The 22,110-nt window shown below is 35.6% G+C and overlaps 2 protein-coding genes and 1 non-coding gene across 3 annotated transcripts; 1 reads left to right on the top strand and 2 right to left on the bottom strand.

Annotated features, from left to right (window-relative positions):
* Positions 1 to 15,705: 15,705 nt before the first annotated feature.
* LOC127812733 (uncharacterized) lies at positions 15,706 to 16,164 on the bottom strand. The gene has a single exon (XM_052353257.1). It carries the CDS (start codon positions 16,162 to 16,164, stop codon positions 15,706 to 15,708), a length of 459 nt encoding a protein of 152 aa, XP_052209217.1.
* A 34-nt stretch (positions 16,165 to 16,198) lies between these two features.
* LOC127812732 (uncharacterized) lies at positions 16,199 to 17,446 on the bottom strand. Its single transcript, XM_052353256.1, has one exon. The coding sequence runs from the start codon at positions 17,444 to 17,446 to the stop codon at positions 16,199 to 16,201; it is 1,248 nt and encodes a 415-aa protein (XP_052209216.1).
* An 803-nt stretch (positions 17,447 to 18,249) lies between these two features.
* On the top strand, positions 18,250 to 18,356 carry LOC127813805 (small nucleolar RNA R71). The gene has a single exon (XR_008026211.1). It is a non-coding gene; the product is annotated as a small nucleolar RNA R71 (small nucleolar RNA).
* The last annotated feature ends 3,754 nt before the right edge of the window (positions 18,357 to 22,110 follow it).

Genomic DNA, 22,110 nt, shown 5'->3' with positions numbered 1-22,110 from the left:
ACCCCTATAGTTTTTTTATAGTATAACTATTAAGGGTGAAAACCATTCCATATCTTCGTCCAAAAACTATCTCGGACTTATTTTGGTACTTTCTTATCCTGATCAACACATGTCACTTCTCTAGTTGTTTATTATGAATGACGTAATTGTACATTTAATTGTGTTACTATGTCTATATATTAAATAGTGACATATGATACTGTTATCAAGTATAAGACACAATGTAATCTATATATTATGGTTTTTAAACTTTTTAGCTTAGTGAGAAATTCTCCTATTTATAGAGAGAAAGAGATTGACAAGATAGCTCATAGATTCCTTTCTATATAATGCAATCCCTCAATATTGTTTCATTTTTATGATTTTTAAAATTTAAAATAAAGAAAATTTCAATAATATTATGGTTTTTAAACTTTTTATTTATTTTTCAAATATAATATTTGTTTAAATTTTGTACACATTTAATAAATACTACAAATAATTAATTATTATACATTTAATATATTTTTTATTTTATGCACATAAAATATATTAATTGATATAGTTAGAATTTAGCAATATTATGATTTTTAATATTAATATATTTATTTAAATTTTATAAATTAATTTTTTTATATTCATCTCATGGTTAAATGTATATATTTAATTTTTTATAAAATTTAAAAATTTATATATTTAAATATTCATTTCAAATTTAAATATTTATAAATTAATTGAATAAAAAAATAAAATTAAAAAATTAATGTTAGCGATAGATTGAATATTCTGTCGATAAATTAGCGATGGATTTGGATAATTCGTCACTAACTTTAATTTTTTAATTTAAACTAATTTTAAATTTAAATTTTTTATTTTAAAGTTAGAGACGGAAAGAAATTTTTGTAGCTAAATTTTAATAATAAAAAATTTAAAATTAAAATTTTATTTTAATTATTTAAACTAATATTTAAATTATTTTTTTATTTTAAAATTTCATGATGGAATTTTTTTTCTATCGCTAAAATTAGCGACAAAAATAAATTTCGTTGCTATATAAAAATCTAATTTTTATTTTTTTATTATTATTAAAATTTAGAAACAGAAATAATTTTTTGTCGCTAAATTTTATTTATTTTTTTATTTATTTTTTTAGTGACGTAATTTTTTCTGTCGCCAAAATCAGTTTCTAATTCTCACAAAAAAAAAAAAATTCGCAATCCATCGCTGTTCCGTCGCAAAATAGCGAAGGAAATGTCCGTCGCTAAAAATCCATTGCTAAATCTCAAATTTCTTGTACTCTCTCTCTCTCTCTCTGGTTTTTGGTGGTTCTCGCGATTCAACCGTCTGATCTTGCATCCAACTTCATTTTCATTGTTAAAGTGCCCGTGATCTGCAAGGAGGGAAGTGTTTTAGTTTGATATACGATGGTTTTTCTAATTGTTCATGAGATGTATGTATATAGGCGCGATTTGAGTCTTAGCCAGATGTTTAAACTCAAATCTACGGAGATCTGACCGTTAGATTTTGTGGGTTTTGGGATATGTTCGTTGGAATGCATGAGGGTGTCGGATGGTGATCTCAAATCACTGGAAACCGTGGGCCTCAGTGGCTGGCGGTGACTGGTAGTGAGTCCTCTATTTTGGCAGAAAATTAAATCCTAGATCTACGAAAATCTAGCCGTCTGATCTTAGCCATTTTTGGATATGTTGGTCCCTTTGGTGTAGCGCACCTCATGGTAACCTCCGATCGTCGAAAAAGTTGCTGTCAACCGGCGACCAGCGATGAACAGAACGAATCCCTATGTTAGCTAAAAATTAATTTTTAGATCTGTTAAAATCTAATCGTATGATGGCTCTCATTTTGAGATATGTTCATTTTTGTGGTGAGGGCTTCGAAACGGTATGTTGGTTAGCTATATCATCACCGGTCGGCGACGGTCATCGGTGGCGGCAGAATGTGGGGAAGAAGAAAGAAAAAAGAAATGAGGGCTTTTGGGTTTAGGCAGGTCGAGTAAGGTTTTGGCCTAGGATGGCAGGGCCCGATTGGGTTATAGAATGACCCAATGTGTTGGGCAGGGTTTAACCTAGTTGTGGCAACCCTTGGTTTGGCCCACTCGACTTATTTTCCCTTTTTGTCGCTTATCCTTGAACCTAGAATAACTTGGTTAGGTTGGTCCTACTCAGGATGTCGACATCAGTCTAATTTGGGTTCTCTTTAGGTCTCTTGGAATTGGCAATGTGATTGGCGAGTCACTTTGTTGATCGGAGTTCTAAGGACGAAGCCCTATTAGATGATTCGAGACCGAGCAAGACTGACCTCGAGTGTGTTCTAGGCTAGCCTATGATAATGACTTGGGTTTACCCCAAATCCTGATTTATGATGGATTCATTTTATTTTGAACTAGCATATTACAATTTTTTGTAATCCATTTATTAAATCACTAATTAATGAATTATTACGCTTTTAAAAAATTTATCAATTAAGTCATAAATATATATATATTTGGAAAAACTTTAAAATATTATCTATATTAAAAGAAATCTAGTTATGAGTGAATATAGATATATATATATTATTCTTATTGCAGCCTATAAGTGGGTGTGTAGCTCCATTATACACTTACGGGTAACATGCATGGCGAGGCATGATGGCGTAGTCGATGGCTAAGCTTGACGAATTCTATGGTGCCAAATTCAAATATTGTGTGGGTCAAGATACATTCGGGGTGTTAGGTAGTGGTTAAGATCTTCAGTAATTTTCATTACGTCGCTATTTCTATTACCCTAAGGTGACCACCCTGTTCTATTCATTATAGGCTTGGATTCTCAGGATTTCGCTCAATCTTCTCCCCAAGCTCAGACTTGAGTCATTCCTTCCTAGGCGAGTAGACGAGATATGTTATGTTTACCTTATATTGTGCATGTATATAATGTTTCATGCATAACTTGTACATGATTTTTATATGCGGATCATGGAAAAATGCTTTTAAATGTTTCTAAAATGCATAAAATATTTTCATCTTACTGGGAAAGACATAAGCATAAGATTATAAGTGATGCCCTAACTAATTTCTTGTCTTTGAGTATGTGAAATATTGAATGATATGGTGCATTTTATGGACCGCATGAAATGATAAATGGCCATGACTTGTGCATTAAGTAGGGTATCATTTGCATTATTAGAGGACTAACTAGTAGATCCCTGGTGACTCACAGCAGGAAAAGATCATGGTACTATAAGACTTGGCATGCCAAGGCCATGAAAGACATGGATAGTATATTTCAACATTGCTATGATGTGGGCTATTATTGTATTATAGTGTGATGATGATGTATGTGCTAGTATATGTACTTGTGTGCATGTGTGTATAGGTGTTAAGCCAGTTTCTACTAGTGGGTCCTTAGATTTGGTGCATGCATCGCATACAAAAAGTATAGGAGACTTACGTGGTTAAATGAGCAACTTATGGGGGTTGTCTTTAGGCGCCTACTTTTCTTACACTATGTTTTTTTTTTTTTAACCTCAGATTATGTAAACCTATGATACATATACTTGTTGTTCATCTTACTATTATGTTATTGTATCAATGATGTTTTTCCAACCATTTTTATTACATACTCTCCTAGTGGGCATGACATACCTTATACTCGTGAGTTCACAAGACTCACCCTTTTTTTTATAAAAATATTTTCTAGAGATTCTTCTTTTGAATACTGGTCCAACAGATCTTTTGGTATGATGTCAGACCTCTTTGATTCCTGATTTGATATCCTCTATGGAGACGCACACTTATTGTTAAGTATATTCTTTTGTACTTTATTTTTGTGGTATACATTTGTACTAAAAGCCCATGATATGGGACTATATATGTATTTATGACAACAAGATGATGGATATTCATTTTGTAGTTGTTGTATATGAGATATCGAGATCTTTTGTAGGAAGTTGATATAATATTCTAATTCATGTCTCTATATTTTGTCAGTATTATTAATGCTTATAGCTAATCAAGCTAGGGAAGATGCTTACTAATCCACAGTGGGGTCGCTGGACCTAGGGATTAGTGCTAGTCAGGACCTATTAGAAATTGGGTTGTGACACCTTACCTTAATCTTTTAGAAGCTTCCAAGCTTTTGCTTCAAAGAAAGATCATTGCCAAAATCCTTCTCCCCACCTACGGAGAAATTCTTAAAAATGTTACACTCCTTAGACTTAAAAGGCTAAAAGATGAAGAGAAGCATGGAGACTTACCTTGCTTCATTTCTTCCTCTCTTTCCTTTTCTTCTTTCCTTTCCTTTCTTCTTCACATTAGAAGACTTCTTCCAATTTCTCTATTCCTTTTTCCTTTTTCTATCTCTCAAATCCAAGATCCAATCCTAGCCATTGGATTTACCTTTTGAGATTAAATCTCATCCACACAAACAAACACAATCCATGCTATTATGTGGCATTTAATCTCCACCCTTGGATTCTTTTGCCTTCTCCAAGACGCAATCTCCACCCTAGAATGAAACACAATCCATGTGCTTATGGAAGATTAAATCCCATCCATGAATTTCTTTGGAGATTATATCTCCACCATCCACCTCATTTTTCCTTTGGATTACTAAACCCATTTGGCAATTCTTGCCGATTTGAAGACTCAAATCTCCATCCTTGGATCTTTTCCAATTTCAAGACTCAATCTCTACCCTTGGATCAAGTCTCACTTTTCAATAAAATATCCAATTTCTCAATTAATTAATTCTTGACTAATTTCAAGAATAACCTTTGAAAGACCATTTTCATCATTTTCCAATTTAAATAAATAAATTTTCAAGAGACTAATTTCCATTTTCAATTGGATTTTCTTTATTCCAACACAATCATGCCTCTCATAAATACTAGAATTACCATTTTCTTTTTATTTTTGCATTAATTTAACTCTCCCATTCTCTTTTGTAAGAGTTTGCCAAGTGTCACTCTTAGACACTAATCTTGGCTTCCAATCCTCCATCTTGGCCATCAATTATTCCTCATTAATTCTCCATTTTAGGGAAGAACAAATTACCATCAAGCCACCCCAAGACTTGATTTCTTCAAAAATTAATAACTAACTCGTACTTGATAAAAATTGATTTTGTCCCTGTGCCCGCACAGGAGCTCTATTCATCTCGAACACGCTTCAGCGTTGCCCCACTTGCAAAATCGGACCACTCTCAGGGTCTCGCTAACTTCTCGAATGTCCCTTACGAACATTTGGTTTTGGCCATAATTTGAGCTTGCCCAGAAAATATTCCCCATCTGATTGCTTTCAGCGTCATTAGTCTTTTCTCGAGACACTTGCCATTCCCATGCCCTTTTTCCTAGACATCCAAGTCCCAGGGCATTCCCTACCATCGATTCGAAAATTTATTACTTCTTTTCTCGAAGCCAACTTTCGGGCTCTCCAGACCACCCAATGTCTTTTAAATTACTAGAAATCTTATCTTTTCCAACACCATGTAATATCGGGTATTGCATCCAACCCCTCTGAAATGAATTTCATCCTCAAAATTCTCTTTACCTTACTCTTCTGCTCCAGACAACCATATTCTTGAGCTATTTCTCAAATACCCATACTCGAGAATCTCATAGTTTAACCATCTCTCACCTTTCCCTTAGGCTATCCCCACCTCGAGGTTCCATCCTATTGATGGATTTCAACTGCTTTTAAGCATCACTTTGCAGTTAACTTCCCATTTTTCACACCAAACCAAAACAAAACACGACAACATTTCATCACTGATCAGTCAACGACGATTTTACATCGACAACACACTGCAATGTTTCCTTTACCGATCACACACGGCCACGATTTTTACGTCGATTAAACATGACAAAGTCTTAGCACTGATCAACCATAACATTTTCACTTCTCATGCCCATTAGACATGTTGACACCCACTCAACCCTGCATTTCGTTATCAATAATATACATCCATAGCTTGAGTTGATCCTCATGAAAACATCTCATCACTGATCGACTATAACCATGCTAGCACTATATGGGAAGCAACCATCTGACTCCTTTAACCATAATCGACCATTCATCACATGGTCTGCTATCTTAACCAGTAGAGCTTCACTTATTGCTATGACTTAAGTGTAACCCACATACCCATACATCATAGTGGGTAATTTCATGCTTCAGCCAATAATGCGCACTACCCGAGTCCACACCTAGAGCTTAACGATGCACGCGCCATAACATTCTCCTAACTAGGGATTCTTTCCATATTCAATAGAGATACTGAGGATTTTCTTATTAACCAATAATACTCGTCAACAAGGGTCACTTACCCACATCTAGGAACTCTCATTGGGTAACCCTTCTTAAATAATTCTATGCCCAGACCTCAATTTTCCACAATCATGTCCCATGCTAGTCCTTACCCCAACTGTCAAACCCTACAATGAGTGAGTGATCCTACCATTTTTCTTTAAGGATGTGGAACCTTTAACCACAACCCTCGCCATCCCCTACTGTGCGTGCCACTGGTCATCAACTCTTGACCATTTACGTAATCACTGATTGCATTGCACCTGTAGTATGACTCTTGGCTTTTGGTCCCATATTCATGACCATAAGCTATCATGGTTACACCACCACCCTTGTAACAGTCTTCTAGCCAAGTTTACTAGCCTAGTTTTAATTCCATTAGAACATTTTTGAATCCTACTATTCCTCATTGTAGCCTCAACCTCACAGGCACAAGACTTCATAGCCATCCCAAATCAGCTTCACTCTCAACTCACACCTAACACTTGACTTTAAGATTCTACCATGCACAATGGTTATCTCTGCCCTCAATGATAGTGTTATCACCATGACAACGAGTCTCTTTCCAAGGTCGTTACATCTTAAATCTCACAAGTCGTCTTAACCAGCACAACCTTAATCTTAGATTAGCCTTTCCCCTATTACTTTGCCATTCATTGAATAGCTTACTAATCCTAGAGAAACTCTGGCTTCACCCGAATTCTTCTTATGCCTTTTACTTCAATCGAGCTCACATCATTTGGTTAGCAACCACACTAGCTCTAATGACACTAAAGCCCCACCAGTTGCTTTCTTTCACAACCATTAACCTTTAGCTACGAGATTAATTCACATCACTTGCCCACACACCAGGGCATCCTCCTAATTAGTACCGAAACCCCATTCATGAGGACCAATCTTCTCCCATAAAATACTCATTTGATCTCTCATTACCCATTGACAAAATCTCAAATTCGCCCTGAACATCTATCTAACCCACTCGATTAGATCTAGTTGAATTGTCAGGCTTGCAACCAACATAGCATTCCTCTAGGCACTACACTACCTATAATCAACTATCCCTTCAATTAATCTCCACACTAGAAATCACCCTAACCACAATTGTGGAACTCATGCTTCCACTCAATGCCGTAGGACTCATCCTCCTACTCAGGCATTTGCCATCACTTTGACTTTCCCTGGGTGATACATCATATTATAGTCATAGGCCTTTAGGAAGTTCATCTAGTGTTTGTTGCCTCATGCTCAACTTTTCTTGGTAGAACATCTCAAGTTCTTACCCAGGCCACGCTTGAAACTATCATTTTGACCCTCGTTTCGAAGCAACACTCTTTTGAGTTGCACATCCCTGCTCCAACCAACCACTTTCTGAAGCTTTGGATCGTTTTCTCAAAATTTGATCAATTTAGAGACTAGATCTCACTAAATTATAATATTAGTGGCATACACGACAATCAACAAGGCTTTACATTCACAGTCCCCAAACTTTACACTACCAACATTGCCATTACAGGTGCTACCACCTGGCAATCGATCCTGTGTCACCAACTGGAAATCTATCCAGTGTTACATGAGGATACCTCCTCATTATCACATCGACACATTTAAGATTAACGCTCGATTCTGCAACTGCAACCTTTCACACAACATCATGGGGTCATTCGCCAACTCTTCTAATCAACCCTATTTCCTCCCATTATCGCAGGGTCACATTAGGTCCATTATCCTAACATACTGGATCAACCTAGCTCGATCAAATCTCACCACAAATTCGCTAGGATCCTTTAACAAGGAACATCATCACATATGTTGTCATCATACGATAAGATATCACTCAACCGCTTCACAGGCTTTCAAATCGCCACGATAAGCTAATGGTACTACTAAGACACTCTTGTCCCTATGGAACTTAGGTCTAGCACAAATATAACCTACAATGCGCTCTAGTTCTTCGGTGTCTAATCATCTCCACAACAGACTGGTTACTCACATAGAGGGTTGTAGTCCCTCATCATGAGCTAACCCATTGGGCACCTGCCATCTGCATTAGACCCGTCACTGGTAGGCATCGTTTGTAGCATTATTCCCATGCTAGACCCATTCCTCATTCCAAGGGTTCCACTCTTTGGACATCTCAAGTCACCGCCTAGTATCAACATTCATCGAACCATTCTATCACCTCTCCATTAAAGCAAAGGGCTTAACCCCTGCTTGGGCCTTTATGTACTTTGCCTAACTCGACCTCCATGCACTTACAAAACTCGTCCCTCATGAATTTGGTATCCCTTCTCATCACAATTCATCACCCAACTCACAATATCTCATCTAATTAATTGAGTTTTCCTTCAACACTAAATGTCTAATAATCTTTATACATGGGTTATTATCATTAGCTGTGCTACCCTAGTCCCATTGACCTTTGCAGAAGATTATCGATCCTACTTGAATAAAGCCCTATGGTGATGCTCTAGATCTTCGGTATCTGATCATCATTTGCAGTTCACTATGTTGCTCTGGCTAATGAGCCACTTACTCTTATCATGAGCCAACTCATTAGTCCTCTGCCACATGGTCCATAGCATCAGATCTGTCACTACAAGCTATAACACCCTGTCTCGTCGAGCATGCCACTATAAGGAGTTACCGAGATTTTTGCCATACATAAGACCCATACATACGCGATGTAATCAAAAGAATAATCTTCACATGCTAACAAGATCCCAGAACACCAGTCTTGCCCTTTTAATTATTAAGATAAATAAATCTAAACTAAACAAGGCATAACTTTATGTAGTGGAAATAACATAACTTGATATCATAAGATACTACAACCGTTCATACAAACCGACTTCCAGACAAAATAAGGATTACATAACATCAAAACATAAACAACATCTATAATGCTCAAACTTTATCACCTCTATTCAACCATGCCATCATCTTTGTTGTGATCCTTTTCTAGAACGTTTGAATATTTCAGGGGTTGAACCCAAATTAGATGCTGAATCATCTAAGTGATGGCATAAAAATAGTTTATAGAATGCATGTATGATCATAAGCATGGCATATACAAAACAAAGCGACACGTCAACCTTGAGAAATCTCCCTGGAATACTCAATCTCCTGTGGAAAATCCTTTCCACATCATACGGTTGGGATTGACCTTGCCGCGAAATACTTAATCTTAGGGTGCTCATTACCGTCACCCGAACAACAGAGATTAACCTTGCCCCATTCTTAAGAAGACCCCATCCCGTCCCACTAAACTATGGCATGATTCAAATATAACAACGCTATGAAAATCACTTACCATGCATTTTTCACGAAACATCTCCAATTAATGCATCACATAAAAATAACTCGACGTGCGTAAAATGCTTATAAACAAATAGGTAGTACAAAAACATGAAATCAACCACCCATAGGTGAAATCATAAACAAACCTCAGACTGAACCACCCACATAAAGCATACTAGGCTTTTTGAAGAGACTGCTCACTCACCTTAGACAATAATTCGATGTATTCCTCAAAAAAATATGTCGACCTCGAATAATGTGCAAAACCTCAACACTTATAGCGATCCTTTCCTAGACAATAATTATCCAAGAAAATCAATATTTATGGTTTTCCTATTTTTTCCCATAATTTTCACAATTTTTCTTATTTTTCTCTATTTTCCATAATTTCCCTTCTCTTTGAAAATGTGTAATAAATACATAACACCTATTTTCACCAAATATTTTCCCACAAATATTCCTAAAATAATTTTCTAAAAATTTTGAAATTAATTTCAAGAAAATACCGTGCCTGACGCGCCAAGTGTGTGGCTAATAGTGAAGTCCGTGTGTGCTAGTCACATGCCTCGTCTTCTCCTACTTCGGCGGTCTGCAATAGTCTCCGATGGCCAATCTTCCTCCACCCCCTTATAGTACTCCCCAAGCCGAATCTAGGGATACCCCATGTTTCCCGAAACCTTTACCGAAAAAGCCTCAAATGGCCATTTACAGGGTTAGCTCCGGCGAACCCTGATTTTCCAGCCAACTCACTGAAACCCCTTGACACTTATGCCGAAACCTCCCAATTCTCCAAAATCACTCTCTAGAACTCAATGAACAAAATCCCTGTGCTCTCAATGCTCAATTCTTGCTAAAACACCCCATTTTCCTTCGATTTTCTTTGGAACCTTAGGCCTCAAGAACCCTATTTATACCCAAAATCCACCTAAATTCTGTCTAATAACATGTTTTTCTATACCCTAAGCTTCGAATCTGATTATTACAAGCCTCGAATCGGGCTAAAAGATGATGAAAAATCCTCTAAAATTTCGGCCAGAATTCTGATCATTTTGAAGTCCGTTTTCTGTCTTATCACCGTTAGTCTTGGTCAATAACCATGCCCATTTGAATCATCATTGCCTAGAGAGCATCCCTGTACCCCTTGGAAGCCCCGTCGATGGCCGCCGCAAAGTTGGCTAGTGATTTGCAGGTTTCACACATATTTTTTGTTATTTACACTTCCACCCCCCACTTTTGATATTTCACTATTCTGCCCTTATCTCTCAAACCCTAGGTTTCCCATTTATTCCATTAAACCCCATAAGTTTAGGATGTCTTATTACACCCTTGAAAGTTTAGAAAAACCCTCGTTTTGACCGCCCTCGATCAAATTTTAGATTCTGCATTTGGCCCAAATGCCCCTAATCGCGTATTTGACCCTAAATTTCCTTGAATCTCTTGGTTTTTGAAAACCCCTGACTCTTTGGACATTTTTACCCTTCAAGTTTCGTTTTGGTATGGTCACTTACCTTTTCGTTCATGTTTTGAATTTTACACATTCGCCCAAAAGTATAATAAACTGCATTTAGACCCAAAAGATTCTTTAAATACCTTTAATTCGGGTATTACACGAGCCTTGCACTCGTAGCATTAATTCCATGATGAAGCCTCCACAAGCTACAATGGTTCCACCTCCATCAAACGAAAGCAATCTCATTTGGTTGTCCTTGCCTTGATAACCTCAAGCTCACTCTATGAGCCTCATTCCTCAAGGCTTTATATCTCTTACAACCTAAAAGAATCTCAAATCATTCCAACTCTTAAGCCGACATGATCCTTCCCCAGAAGATCACACTTCACGGCTTTTCAACTAAGAACTGAAAGTTCCAACTTTGTACAACATTGGACCTAGATCCATCCTATCGAGTCTACCTCAGGTTCCAAAACCCACCATCCTAAACACGTACTATCACCCGCCAGGTGAGTCGAGACATCACGTCCCTCCTTGCATACCCACGTATGCATTCAGTCACTACACCCAGCTCGGTCTTCCAACATGCCTTACTCGGGCTCCTAGGACTTTGGAATTAAAATCTGGGGCCTCTACATCACTCACCACGCCCTCGCATACTAGGGCATCCATAGTTGGCATTTCCTTACCGTGCACAACCCATGAATGTCCTATTGCCACACTCTTGCCTATCACTTTCTTCAGCCCACATAACCCGTTCATACCCTTCATTGGATAACCTCTTTATCACCCCAACAAGGATCTCGTGATCTTAGGTATCCCCCCTGACCCCAAGCATCATAATGAGGGTCTACTCATTCCTCATCTCCCGTGACCTTAGGCTTCCCACTTGACCCCAAGCATCACAATGAGGGTTTGTTTAGCCCCTCATCCATTAACACATGAATGGTTTCTTGGCCTTTCACAACATGGACTGTTAATCCTATGGCTTTCACACACATATTAATACATGCCCAACTCATACCTTCCCAGATTGGGTTCGTTTGAATCCCAACTCGACTCTCTAAGGACTTTTTCATCTCATTCAAATGCCTGTTGATGTGCTTAAAATGCAATGGAAAGTGCACCAGTCGATCAAGTAATAAAGTGAATGAGTAAAGTATCATTCCCACGGGGACTGTCGAAACAAGTACCGAAACGGAGCAATCCTATTCTTTATCTAGAAAAATTGAATTAGAGATAATATCAACTAACTACAAAATAAAGTAAGAAAATACAACGTATCAAAAATAATAAAATAAAGAGTAATCGGACAGGTTAAAATAGAGCGATAAGATAGCTAAGGAATTCGATTTACCTACGAGAATGTTGTAATTCTTATTAAATAAGTTAATTAGATGGATTTTACTTACATGTGAAGGCGGAATTTCATAACTTATTTATTATCCTTTGGTCCGGGTATAATAAAACTATAGCTAATCACTAATTCTACACTTGGTCCATGTAAAATTAATTAATTAACGATGCATTAAGTTTGGTGAAATTCACTAACTCAAATCACTAATTCAAGCAAATTCAAGTTACTGTAAAGATGAATATTCATATTTAAGTTAAGTGATATGCAAAGCTTAACATAGAATTACTTGTTCTGTATGATCTATGTTCATAAAATCATTTAACAGGTGATCAGGCTATCAAAGCAGTAATAACCATATCACATAATCACATGAAATAAACATCCATCAATTTAACTAAAAATAGTATCAATCACAAGATTGTCTCGTGGCTATCTCGTTACCTTAGCTAACAAGAAATTCAGCCAACCGTGATAACATAAATCATCATAATTAAACTCCAGAAAAACATAATTAAAGTCCAAGAATTAATTCAAGAACTAAAGAATTAACAATCAAGGAAATTAATTCAGAATTCTTCCGTGTGTTGCTTTCAATTCTCTTGGCCATTGCTTCTGTTTCCTGTGTGTGTCGTTGCCCCTTATCTCCAATCTTCTTCACTATTTAATTGGCCGTGACTTCCTGGTGTGCATCACAAAGCTTCTGTTAATTCCTTCAAATCTTCCCTGCTGTGTGCCTTCAAGTTCTGCTGCCCAAGTCTTTTCTCTGGTTTCCTCATGCATCCTTATATATTATAATATATATGCACAAGGCTAACTTAACCCTCCCTTGCACATTCACGCAACCTCACATAATCAATATATAATATATATATCAATTCCGCACACACAACCCACACCTAAGTTGCATGAAAATAGAAATGGGAGACGTTTCCGATAAGAAACAGAAAAGCGAAAACGATATTTTTCTAAAAAAGTAAGAAACGGAAACACGAGATAAACTGTAAATTTTAAAAAATATGGGGCTTTTTTTTATAAATATAAGTTTTAATATAAAAAAATAAAAAATATTTAAATATAAATAATAAAAATAAATTTTATAATGTATTAAAAATATATATAGAAATATATATAGAGAGAGACATATATATATAATATATAATGATAAATATAACTTCACATATATATATATATATTGCATACATTGTTAACTTGCATATATATACATAAATATACATATAGAGAGAGAGAATCAATTCACCAACGTGGAACAAGAAATTGCTAACAGCGTTGGAAGTCTAATAGCGCTAGAAGTTTAACAAGAAATCACTTCATTTCACACACACACACACACACACATATATATATATATATATCTTGTTCTTTATTTTGACTTTGGAACAAGTCACCAACAGAGAGAGAGAGAAAATCAATTCAAAGAATAATATCAGTCTAACAGCGCTGGAAGAAAAAGGAGAAGAAATTGTTGGAAGAAATTGAAGAGGAAATTGCTGGAAAAAGAAGAAATAGTTGGGCAGCTCGCTGGAAACGCGTTTCCAGCTACGTTTTTTAAATTATGAAATGGCTCGAAAGTTTTCAATAATTGTATAAACAGCCCGAAAAACGTTTCAGGCTGTTTTTCCCATTTTCGAAGCGGGAAACGATTCGAAAACGCCGAAACGACGCCTCTGAGCCATTTACGTGCTTCACAGGCCCACACAAAGCCCATGTTCATGTTATTTTATATGATATATATATAAATAGTATAATAAATAACATATCATATATATAAATAATATAATATAAAATATAATATTTAATATTTAATATACTATTAATTATATTAAATTTAATTATATTATAATACTTATTATTTATAATATATATATATTTTTATTTAAATTATAATATTAATTTATAGTATTAATTTTAAAATTAACTTTATAATTTTTTTTTTCTTTCTTCTTATTTCTATTTATTTTATTTTATTTTTAAACCAAACACCAAGCAGTATTCCGGTAAAATAACAAGAAATACTAAAAATTAAATATATGTAAAGGAAACTCGAAACACTAGACAATTTTAGATAAAACACATATAAAATGCTAAAAACACTATTCAATTATGACCAATAAATGTGTAAATAAATTCTTACATCAAATACTCCCAAACTTGAATTATTGCTTGTTCTTAAGCAAAGAAAAGAAATCATATTCTCAAAGCACAAAATTTATATTCGGAATCATTCATTACAATCAAATCCTTTGTTATATATGGTCGCATTTAAATCCTTAATCCAAAATGCAACAATAACAAATAAAGAAAACTAAGCATACTGACATTCCCAAGTTCAAGAATCCACACTAAATTCTAAACTCAATCATGCTTTGTCATGTTTCCCACACGATCAAATAATGCAACAACCATTCTTACAACCATTCCTTCTCACTACTACAAACAAAGGTAGCAAAGTAGGGTTCTTTTTTTTTTTCTTCTCTCTTTTTTTTTTCTTTATTTCTTTCTTCTTCTTCTTCTTCTTTTTTTAAACTGAACGAGTACATTTTATGCTCCATTTCGTTTTTTCCTTTTCTACTTTTTTTTTTTTTTTCTAAACTGAACGAGTGCATTTTATGCTCCATCTCGCTCAACATTATTCACCCTACTTACTTAGACCTTGTTTAGGCCTAACTCAGAGGGAACAATCACAAGAAAAGTATTACATTTATCTTTCATGCATAGTCACACAACTCCACAAAGAATATGTACTTCAATGATCTTAGAACCCAAGTATACTTAATCTTGCTTTATAAGATATTGCCCATTCCAAATCAAAGATTTAATGTTTAACACAATAAAGAACCCAAATGAAAATCATGATTCCAGATAACAAGTTCTGCTTATTTTATCTTTCACAAATTTCCCCGTCTAGGGGGTTGGCCAAATATGCACCTGATATAAGTTTCACAAAAAAATTCACATAAAAAACACTCAAGCAAAACAAATAGCATATATCAACAATTAATAATTTCACCCTAAACTTATTTAACACATTGTCCTCAATGTAAAAGAAAAAGAAGAAGGAGAATAAAAAATGAATACTCCCCTGGCCACATAATTAAACACTATGATACCGATGCCAGTCCAAAGTGAATTTGCTTTATTTTTTTTTCTTTTGAACCTACACAACATCACAAGTATGGGTTATTGGTCATATTTATTCAACAAAACTAAAAAGAAATAATAAAAAACAAAAAGAAAGAAGAGCTTGGGTTGACTCCCAATAAGCGCTTCTTTATAGTCATTAGCTTGACTATCTTGGAGACTCTAGTTCGGCTCATGCAACTGAAGGACTGAGTTACCTTTCTCGAATCCACCATCTTCATAGTGCTTTAGACGATATCCATTAACCTTGAAAGGTTCTTCAGTGTCCCTGAAAATCTCCACAACGCCATAAGGATGTACCTGCTTGACAGTGAAAGGACCATACCATCTTGATTTCAACTTGCCCAGGAAGAGCTTAAGCCTAGAATTGTATAGAAGAACTTTCTCTCCAATATTGAATTCTTTCTTGTTAATACTTTTATCATGCCATCTCTTGGTCCTATCCTTATAGATCCGTGCATTCTCATATGCTGCTTCACGACATTCCTCCATCTCATGAAGTTGCAATTTCTTGTGAGTACCTGCATCAAGAAGCTTGATCACATCTTTCTTAACCACGTCGTGCATCATTGGGTTGAGCCCTCTTTGTGGCTGCACAGTTGGTTTGTAGTTATCTTCCATAAGTATCGTGTGTGCAAAGGGAAGGGCTTATTCCTTAAATATCTGATATGGTCCAACCAAAAGCCCTTTTATGCTTCTTGAGCACTTGTAACAACCTTACCTCCGTGTCACCTGTCAAAGAGAATGAAATAATCACAGGTAAGGATGAAGAGCCTTCTAAAAATGCATATTTCAGATAAGATGGAAGAGGTTTAAGCTCAAGTGAAGGTGACCCTTCAATGGATGGCTTGGGCAATTTCATCAACAGTCTCTCTAGCTTCTCATATCTTGGTCCATGCTTCTTAGTATAGGTTTGGCGGGGAGGTGAATTTGCCTCTGACATCTTGACAATCTCCTCATATGCATCATCCTCTCCACCTATAGTAGTCGGCTTTACTAAACAACCCTCAAAAGGGTTTTCAAACTTATTAGCTTGGAAGCAATCATGCACAACACAGTCAATAACATCAAGTCTATAACAAGTTTGGTCTTCTGCTAGATGCTTGAGAGCCTGAAACACTTTAAATGTTACTTGGTCATCTTGAACCCTCAACACAAGTTGTCTTTGCTGGACATCTATCAAAGCTTTACCTGTACCTAGAAATGGCCTCCCTAAAATAAGGGGAACCTCAAGGTCCTCAATCATATCCAAGACAATGAAATCAACTGGGAATATGAATTTGTCTACCTTTACCAAAACATCTTCCACAATACCTCTTGGATGCTTGATCGATCTATCTGCGAGCTGCAAAGTGATTGTGATTGGCTTTAGTTCTCCCAAACCTAGTTTCTTAAAAATAGTCAAAGGCATGAGATTAATACTAGCTCCTAAATCAAACAGAACTTTATCAAAATAGATGTCACCAATAATACAAGGGATAATAAAACTCCCTGGATCCTTAAGCTTTTGTGGCAACTTGTTTTGCACAATGGCAAAGCACTCTTCACTTAGCTTGATTGTCTCAAATTCTGCTAGCTTCCTCTTGTTGGCTAAAATCTCTTTTAAGAACTTGGCATAACTAGGGACTTGTGTAATAGAATCCACAAGTGCAATATTGATGTGCAACTTCTTTAACATCTTAAAGAATTTGGCGAATTGCTGATTTTGGTGCTGCTTGAGTCTTTGAGGGAAAGGCAATGGTGGCACATATGGCTTGACATTAGGATCTAAAAACTTGATTTTTGGTGACCACTCATACTCACATTTTGCTTCCATCTGGTTTGGCCTTCTTTGTGTTGTCTCATATTCTTTTAGTTTGGTCTTATAAAATTCCCTTGGTGGAAGCACTTCTCCTTGGATCATCCCCTGTTGCTTGCTCACAGGTTCAATTGCTTTGGGTGGATCCTACAACTCCTTTCCACTCCTATGCATGATGGCATTGGCTTGCTCTCTTAGATTGGTCTTTGTGTTGCTTGGTAGAGAGCCTTGGGGTCTAGAAGAAAGCATCTTGGCAATCTACCCAACCTGTACCTCTAAGTTCCAAATAGATGCCTTCTGGTTCTGAAATTCGATTTCCATACCTTGGAATCTTGTCTCAACAGTATTTACGAACTTAGTCATCAACTCCTTCAAGCTTGGTTTCTTCTCTTGTTGTAGCTGGAATCCAGAATGTGGTTGATGGTTTATGGCATTATGATTGCTGCATGAGAGATTGGGATGGTTGCACCATCCTGGATTGTAAACGTTGCTATATGGATTATGTTGCTGATGATGGAAATTGCCTACAAAGTTGGCAGATTCTGGCACACTTGAAAAGTATTCCCCATTTGGCACTCTATTGAACCGTGTCGTACCGCTCCACATAAGTCACAAGTGATGCTCCTGGTAGGCATAGATGGGTTGCATAAGTTGTCCAACTTTTCATTAAGGGCAGCCACCTGAGCGGATAAAGCACTGATGTTGCTCACTTCATGTCCTACGGTCGGTCTCCTCATTGGTAACCTATCAGCTTGCCATTGATAACTGTTAGACGCCATTTCATCCAACAACTCATAAGCTTCATCAGGTGTCTTCCTTATAATGGCACCTCCGTAGCTGCATCAATCATAAAACAGTTAGTAGAAGATAATCCATTATAAAAAGTTTGTACCTGAAGCCACATGGGTAACTAGTAATGTGGACACTTTCTTAACAACTCCTTGAAGCGCTCTCAGGCTTCATACAATGTCTCCATCTCATACTGCACAAAAGTAGTAATATCATTTCACATCTTTGCAGTTTTTGATGTTGGGAAGTACTTGGCTAGAAACTTCTGGGCCATGGCATCCCATGTGGTGATAGAACCTGGTGGAAGTGAACTCAACCACGCTTTCGCCTTGTCTCTCAACAAGAATGGGAACAATCTTAGGCGTATAGCATCATCAGAGACTCCGTTATGCTTGAAAGTATTACAAATCTCCAAGAAATTGGCAATGTGTGCGTTTGGGTCATCATTAACGGAGCCACCAAATTGAACCGTGGCTTGCATCATTTGGATGATTGCCGGCTTGATCCCAAAGTTGTTAGTTTGTACTGCCGGTCTATGAATACTCGAGGCAATGCCATCAACGAAAGGTGATGCATAATCCCTTAATGACCTCTGGGCTTCTATATTTTGATCTTCTGCTTTCATAATCTCTCTTTGTTGGTTATTCAATCTATGAAACGTTCTTTCAATTTCTAGATCAAAATCTATTAACTCAAATTTTCTAGCGCGGGTCATCCATGAGATCCACCTAAAAAATAAATAAATAAAATGAATGAATGAATAAAATAAATAAATAAAAAACTATAAAATTAAATAATAAAAACTGATTCCAGATTAAAGTAAGAATTGCAAATCTCAATATTGTTAACAAACAGTTCCCATGCAACGATGCTAAAAACTTGTTGTGCCTAAAATGCAATGGCAAGTGCACCGGTTGATCAAGTAATAAAGTGAATAAGTAAAGTATCGTTCCCACGGGAACTGTCAAAACAAGTACCAAAACGGAGCAATCCTATTCTTTATCTAGAAAAATTGAATTAGAGATAATATCAACTAACTACAAAATAAAGACAATAAAGTAAAAAGAATACGACGTATCAAAAATAATAAAATAAAGAGTAATCTGACAAGTTAAAATAGAGCGATAAGATAGCTAAGGAATTCGATTCACGTACGAGAATGTTGTAATTCTTATCAAATAAGTTAATTAGATGGATTTTACTTACATGTGACGACGAAATTTCATAACTTATTTATTATCCTTTGGTCCGGGTATAATAAAACTATAGCTAATCACTAATTCTACACTTGGTCCATGTAAAATTAATTAATTAATGACGCATTAAGTTTGGTGAAATTCACTAACTCAAACCACTAATTCAGCAAATTCAAGTTACTGCAAAGATGAATATTCATACTTGGTCCGTTTCAATATCCAATCTAAGTTAAGTGATATGCAAAGCTTAACATAGAATTATTTAGTCTGTATGATCTATGTTTATAAAATTATTTAATAGGTGATTAGGGTGTCAAAGTAGTAATAACCATATCACATAATCACACGAAATAAACATCCATCAAATTAACTGAAAATAGTATCAATCACAACATTGTCTCACGACTATCTCGTTACCTTAACTAACAAGAAATTCAACCAACCGTGATAACATAAATTATCATAATTAAACTGCAAAAAAACATAATTAAAATCCAATAATTAATTCAAGAACTAAAGAATTAACAATCAAGAAAATTAATTCAGAATTCTTCCATTTGAATTCAATTCTCTTGGTCGTTGCTTCTGTTTCCTGTGTACCCCTTATCTCCAGTCTTCTTCACTATTTAATTGGCCGCGACTTCCTGGTGTGCATCGCAATGCTTCTGTTAATTCCTTTAAATCTTCCTTGCTGTGCGTCTTCAAGTTCCGCCGCCCAAATCTCTTTTCTGGTTTCCTCATGCATTCCTTATGTGTTATAATATATATGTGCATGGCTTACTTAACGGTCCCCAGCACATTCACGTAACCTCACCTAATCAATACATATATATATATATATATATATATTATATCAATTCCACACACACAGAGCCCACACAAAGCCCATGTTCACGTTATTTTATATAATATATATAAATAGTATAATAAATAATATATCATATATATAAATAATATAATCTATAATATAAAATGTAATATTTAATATACTATTAATTATATTAACTTTAATTAAATTATAATACTTATTATTTATAATATTTATTTTTTATTTAAATTATAATATTAATTTATAGTATTAATTTTAAAAACAACTTTAAATTTTTTTTCTTTCTTTTTATTTTTATTTTTTTATTTTCTTTTCTTTTAAACCAAACACCAAGCAGTATTCCGATAAAATAACAAGAAATACTAAAAATTAAATATATGTAAAAGAGACTCGAAACACTAGACAATTTTAAATAAAACACATATAAAATACTAAAAATACTACTCAATTATGACTAATAAATGTAAATAAATTACCACATCACCCGCTAGGTTGCATTTGCCATTGTAACACCCTATGTTATGGGTGTTATAAAATAAGGAAAGATGTTTGAAACTTCCAAAAGTGCCCTTGCGGAAGAAGTGGATATATGAGAATAATGGTGCCTTAGGAGAGTGGCATTTTGGTAAATTTAGATAGTGAGACCCAATAAAGGGTAATTGGGTGGCTTGAAAACTAATTCCTCGTGGAATTGGGTATAGTTGTGAATCATTCTCATTTGTGCATTTGTGTGGAGATAAATGGGATTGAGAATTCACTAAGGGCATTTTGGTAAATTTGGAGTATAATTCCATGAGGGAATTAAATTATTGAAGGGAAAAAAATAATTATAATTCATTTATGTGAGAAAGTAATTTATTTTTCCCTAAAATGGTGAATAAGTGTGGTGGTGACACATGGATGGCTTGGATTGAAGCTTGGAGGCCAAGTTAGTGTCTAAGAGTGACACTTGGCAAGCTCTTATCCAAGAGAATGAAAGAATTTATTTAAATAAAAAAGAAAAGAGAAATAGTCATTCTAGTATTTATGGGAGAAATGATTAGGGTGATTAAAGAAAATCCAATTAAAAATGAAAATTAATCTCTTAAAATTGTGGAGATTTATTTAAATTGGAAAAGGTTAAAAATGGTCTTTCAAAGGTTATGTAACGACCCAAAGATGGGGGTCGATATTATGAATAACTCCGTCTTATTTTGTGTCTCGTGGGTAGAATTATTTGTTAAATTAGCTTGGGTTTTGGTGTGGTGTGAGTGTGTATGTAAGTGGTTTGGGAGATTTAGGATGAGTGGTTAAGGGTTGGGAGGGTTTATGAAGAGGCATCCGAATGTGTGGGGCTTTGGGAGGCTAGATATTCGAATGGAGGAAGCAACATTCGAATGAGAGCCAAGCCATGCGAATGCCTTAAGCCTAACAACCCCATTCGAATGGCCTATTTTCTTAGGTGTAGGTTTTTTGTTGAAACCCAATTTTGACTATGTTTCAGTCCGAATCTCTTAAAACGTAAAACATGAAAGTTGTAGATATATCTCTTTTCATTCCATATCATCTTGAATCATCTCAATTGGAGCTCGAACAAGAGAATTATTCCCAAAATTTGAAGAGGTGTCAAACTACCTAGAATACATTTTTAGTAAATTAAACCCTTCCATCCGAAAGAGCCACCCTTCCATTCGACTGAGGTGATGTAGAATTAAGTGAGACATTCGAATGGTTCACTGTTTCATCCGAATGGCTCTCACAATGCTTGAGTTTTTCATCTGAATGTCTTTCGCAATGATTCAAATATATATATATATATATATTGCCCGATACCTCATTAGCTCTGGAAATGCGTAGAAAATTCTAGAATTAGGATATAAACAAAATAGAGAATTTGGGAGATAATCGGATGGATAAAGTTGAGTTATGGGGAAAATATAAAAGGAAGAATTGAGAGGGAAATATCAGAAAGGGAA

The sequence above is a fragment of the Diospyros lotus genome, chromosome 11 (genome assembly GCF_014633365.1).
Source record: "Diospyros lotus cultivar Yz01 chromosome 11, ASM1463336v1, whole genome shotgun sequence".
In the NCBI taxonomy this organism is placed as follows: domain Eukaryota; kingdom Viridiplantae; phylum Streptophyta; class Magnoliopsida; order Ericales; family Ebenaceae; genus Diospyros; species Diospyros lotus.
Note: the sequence above shows the minus strand (reverse complement) of the source record. Positions and strands in the feature narration are given on the sequence as shown.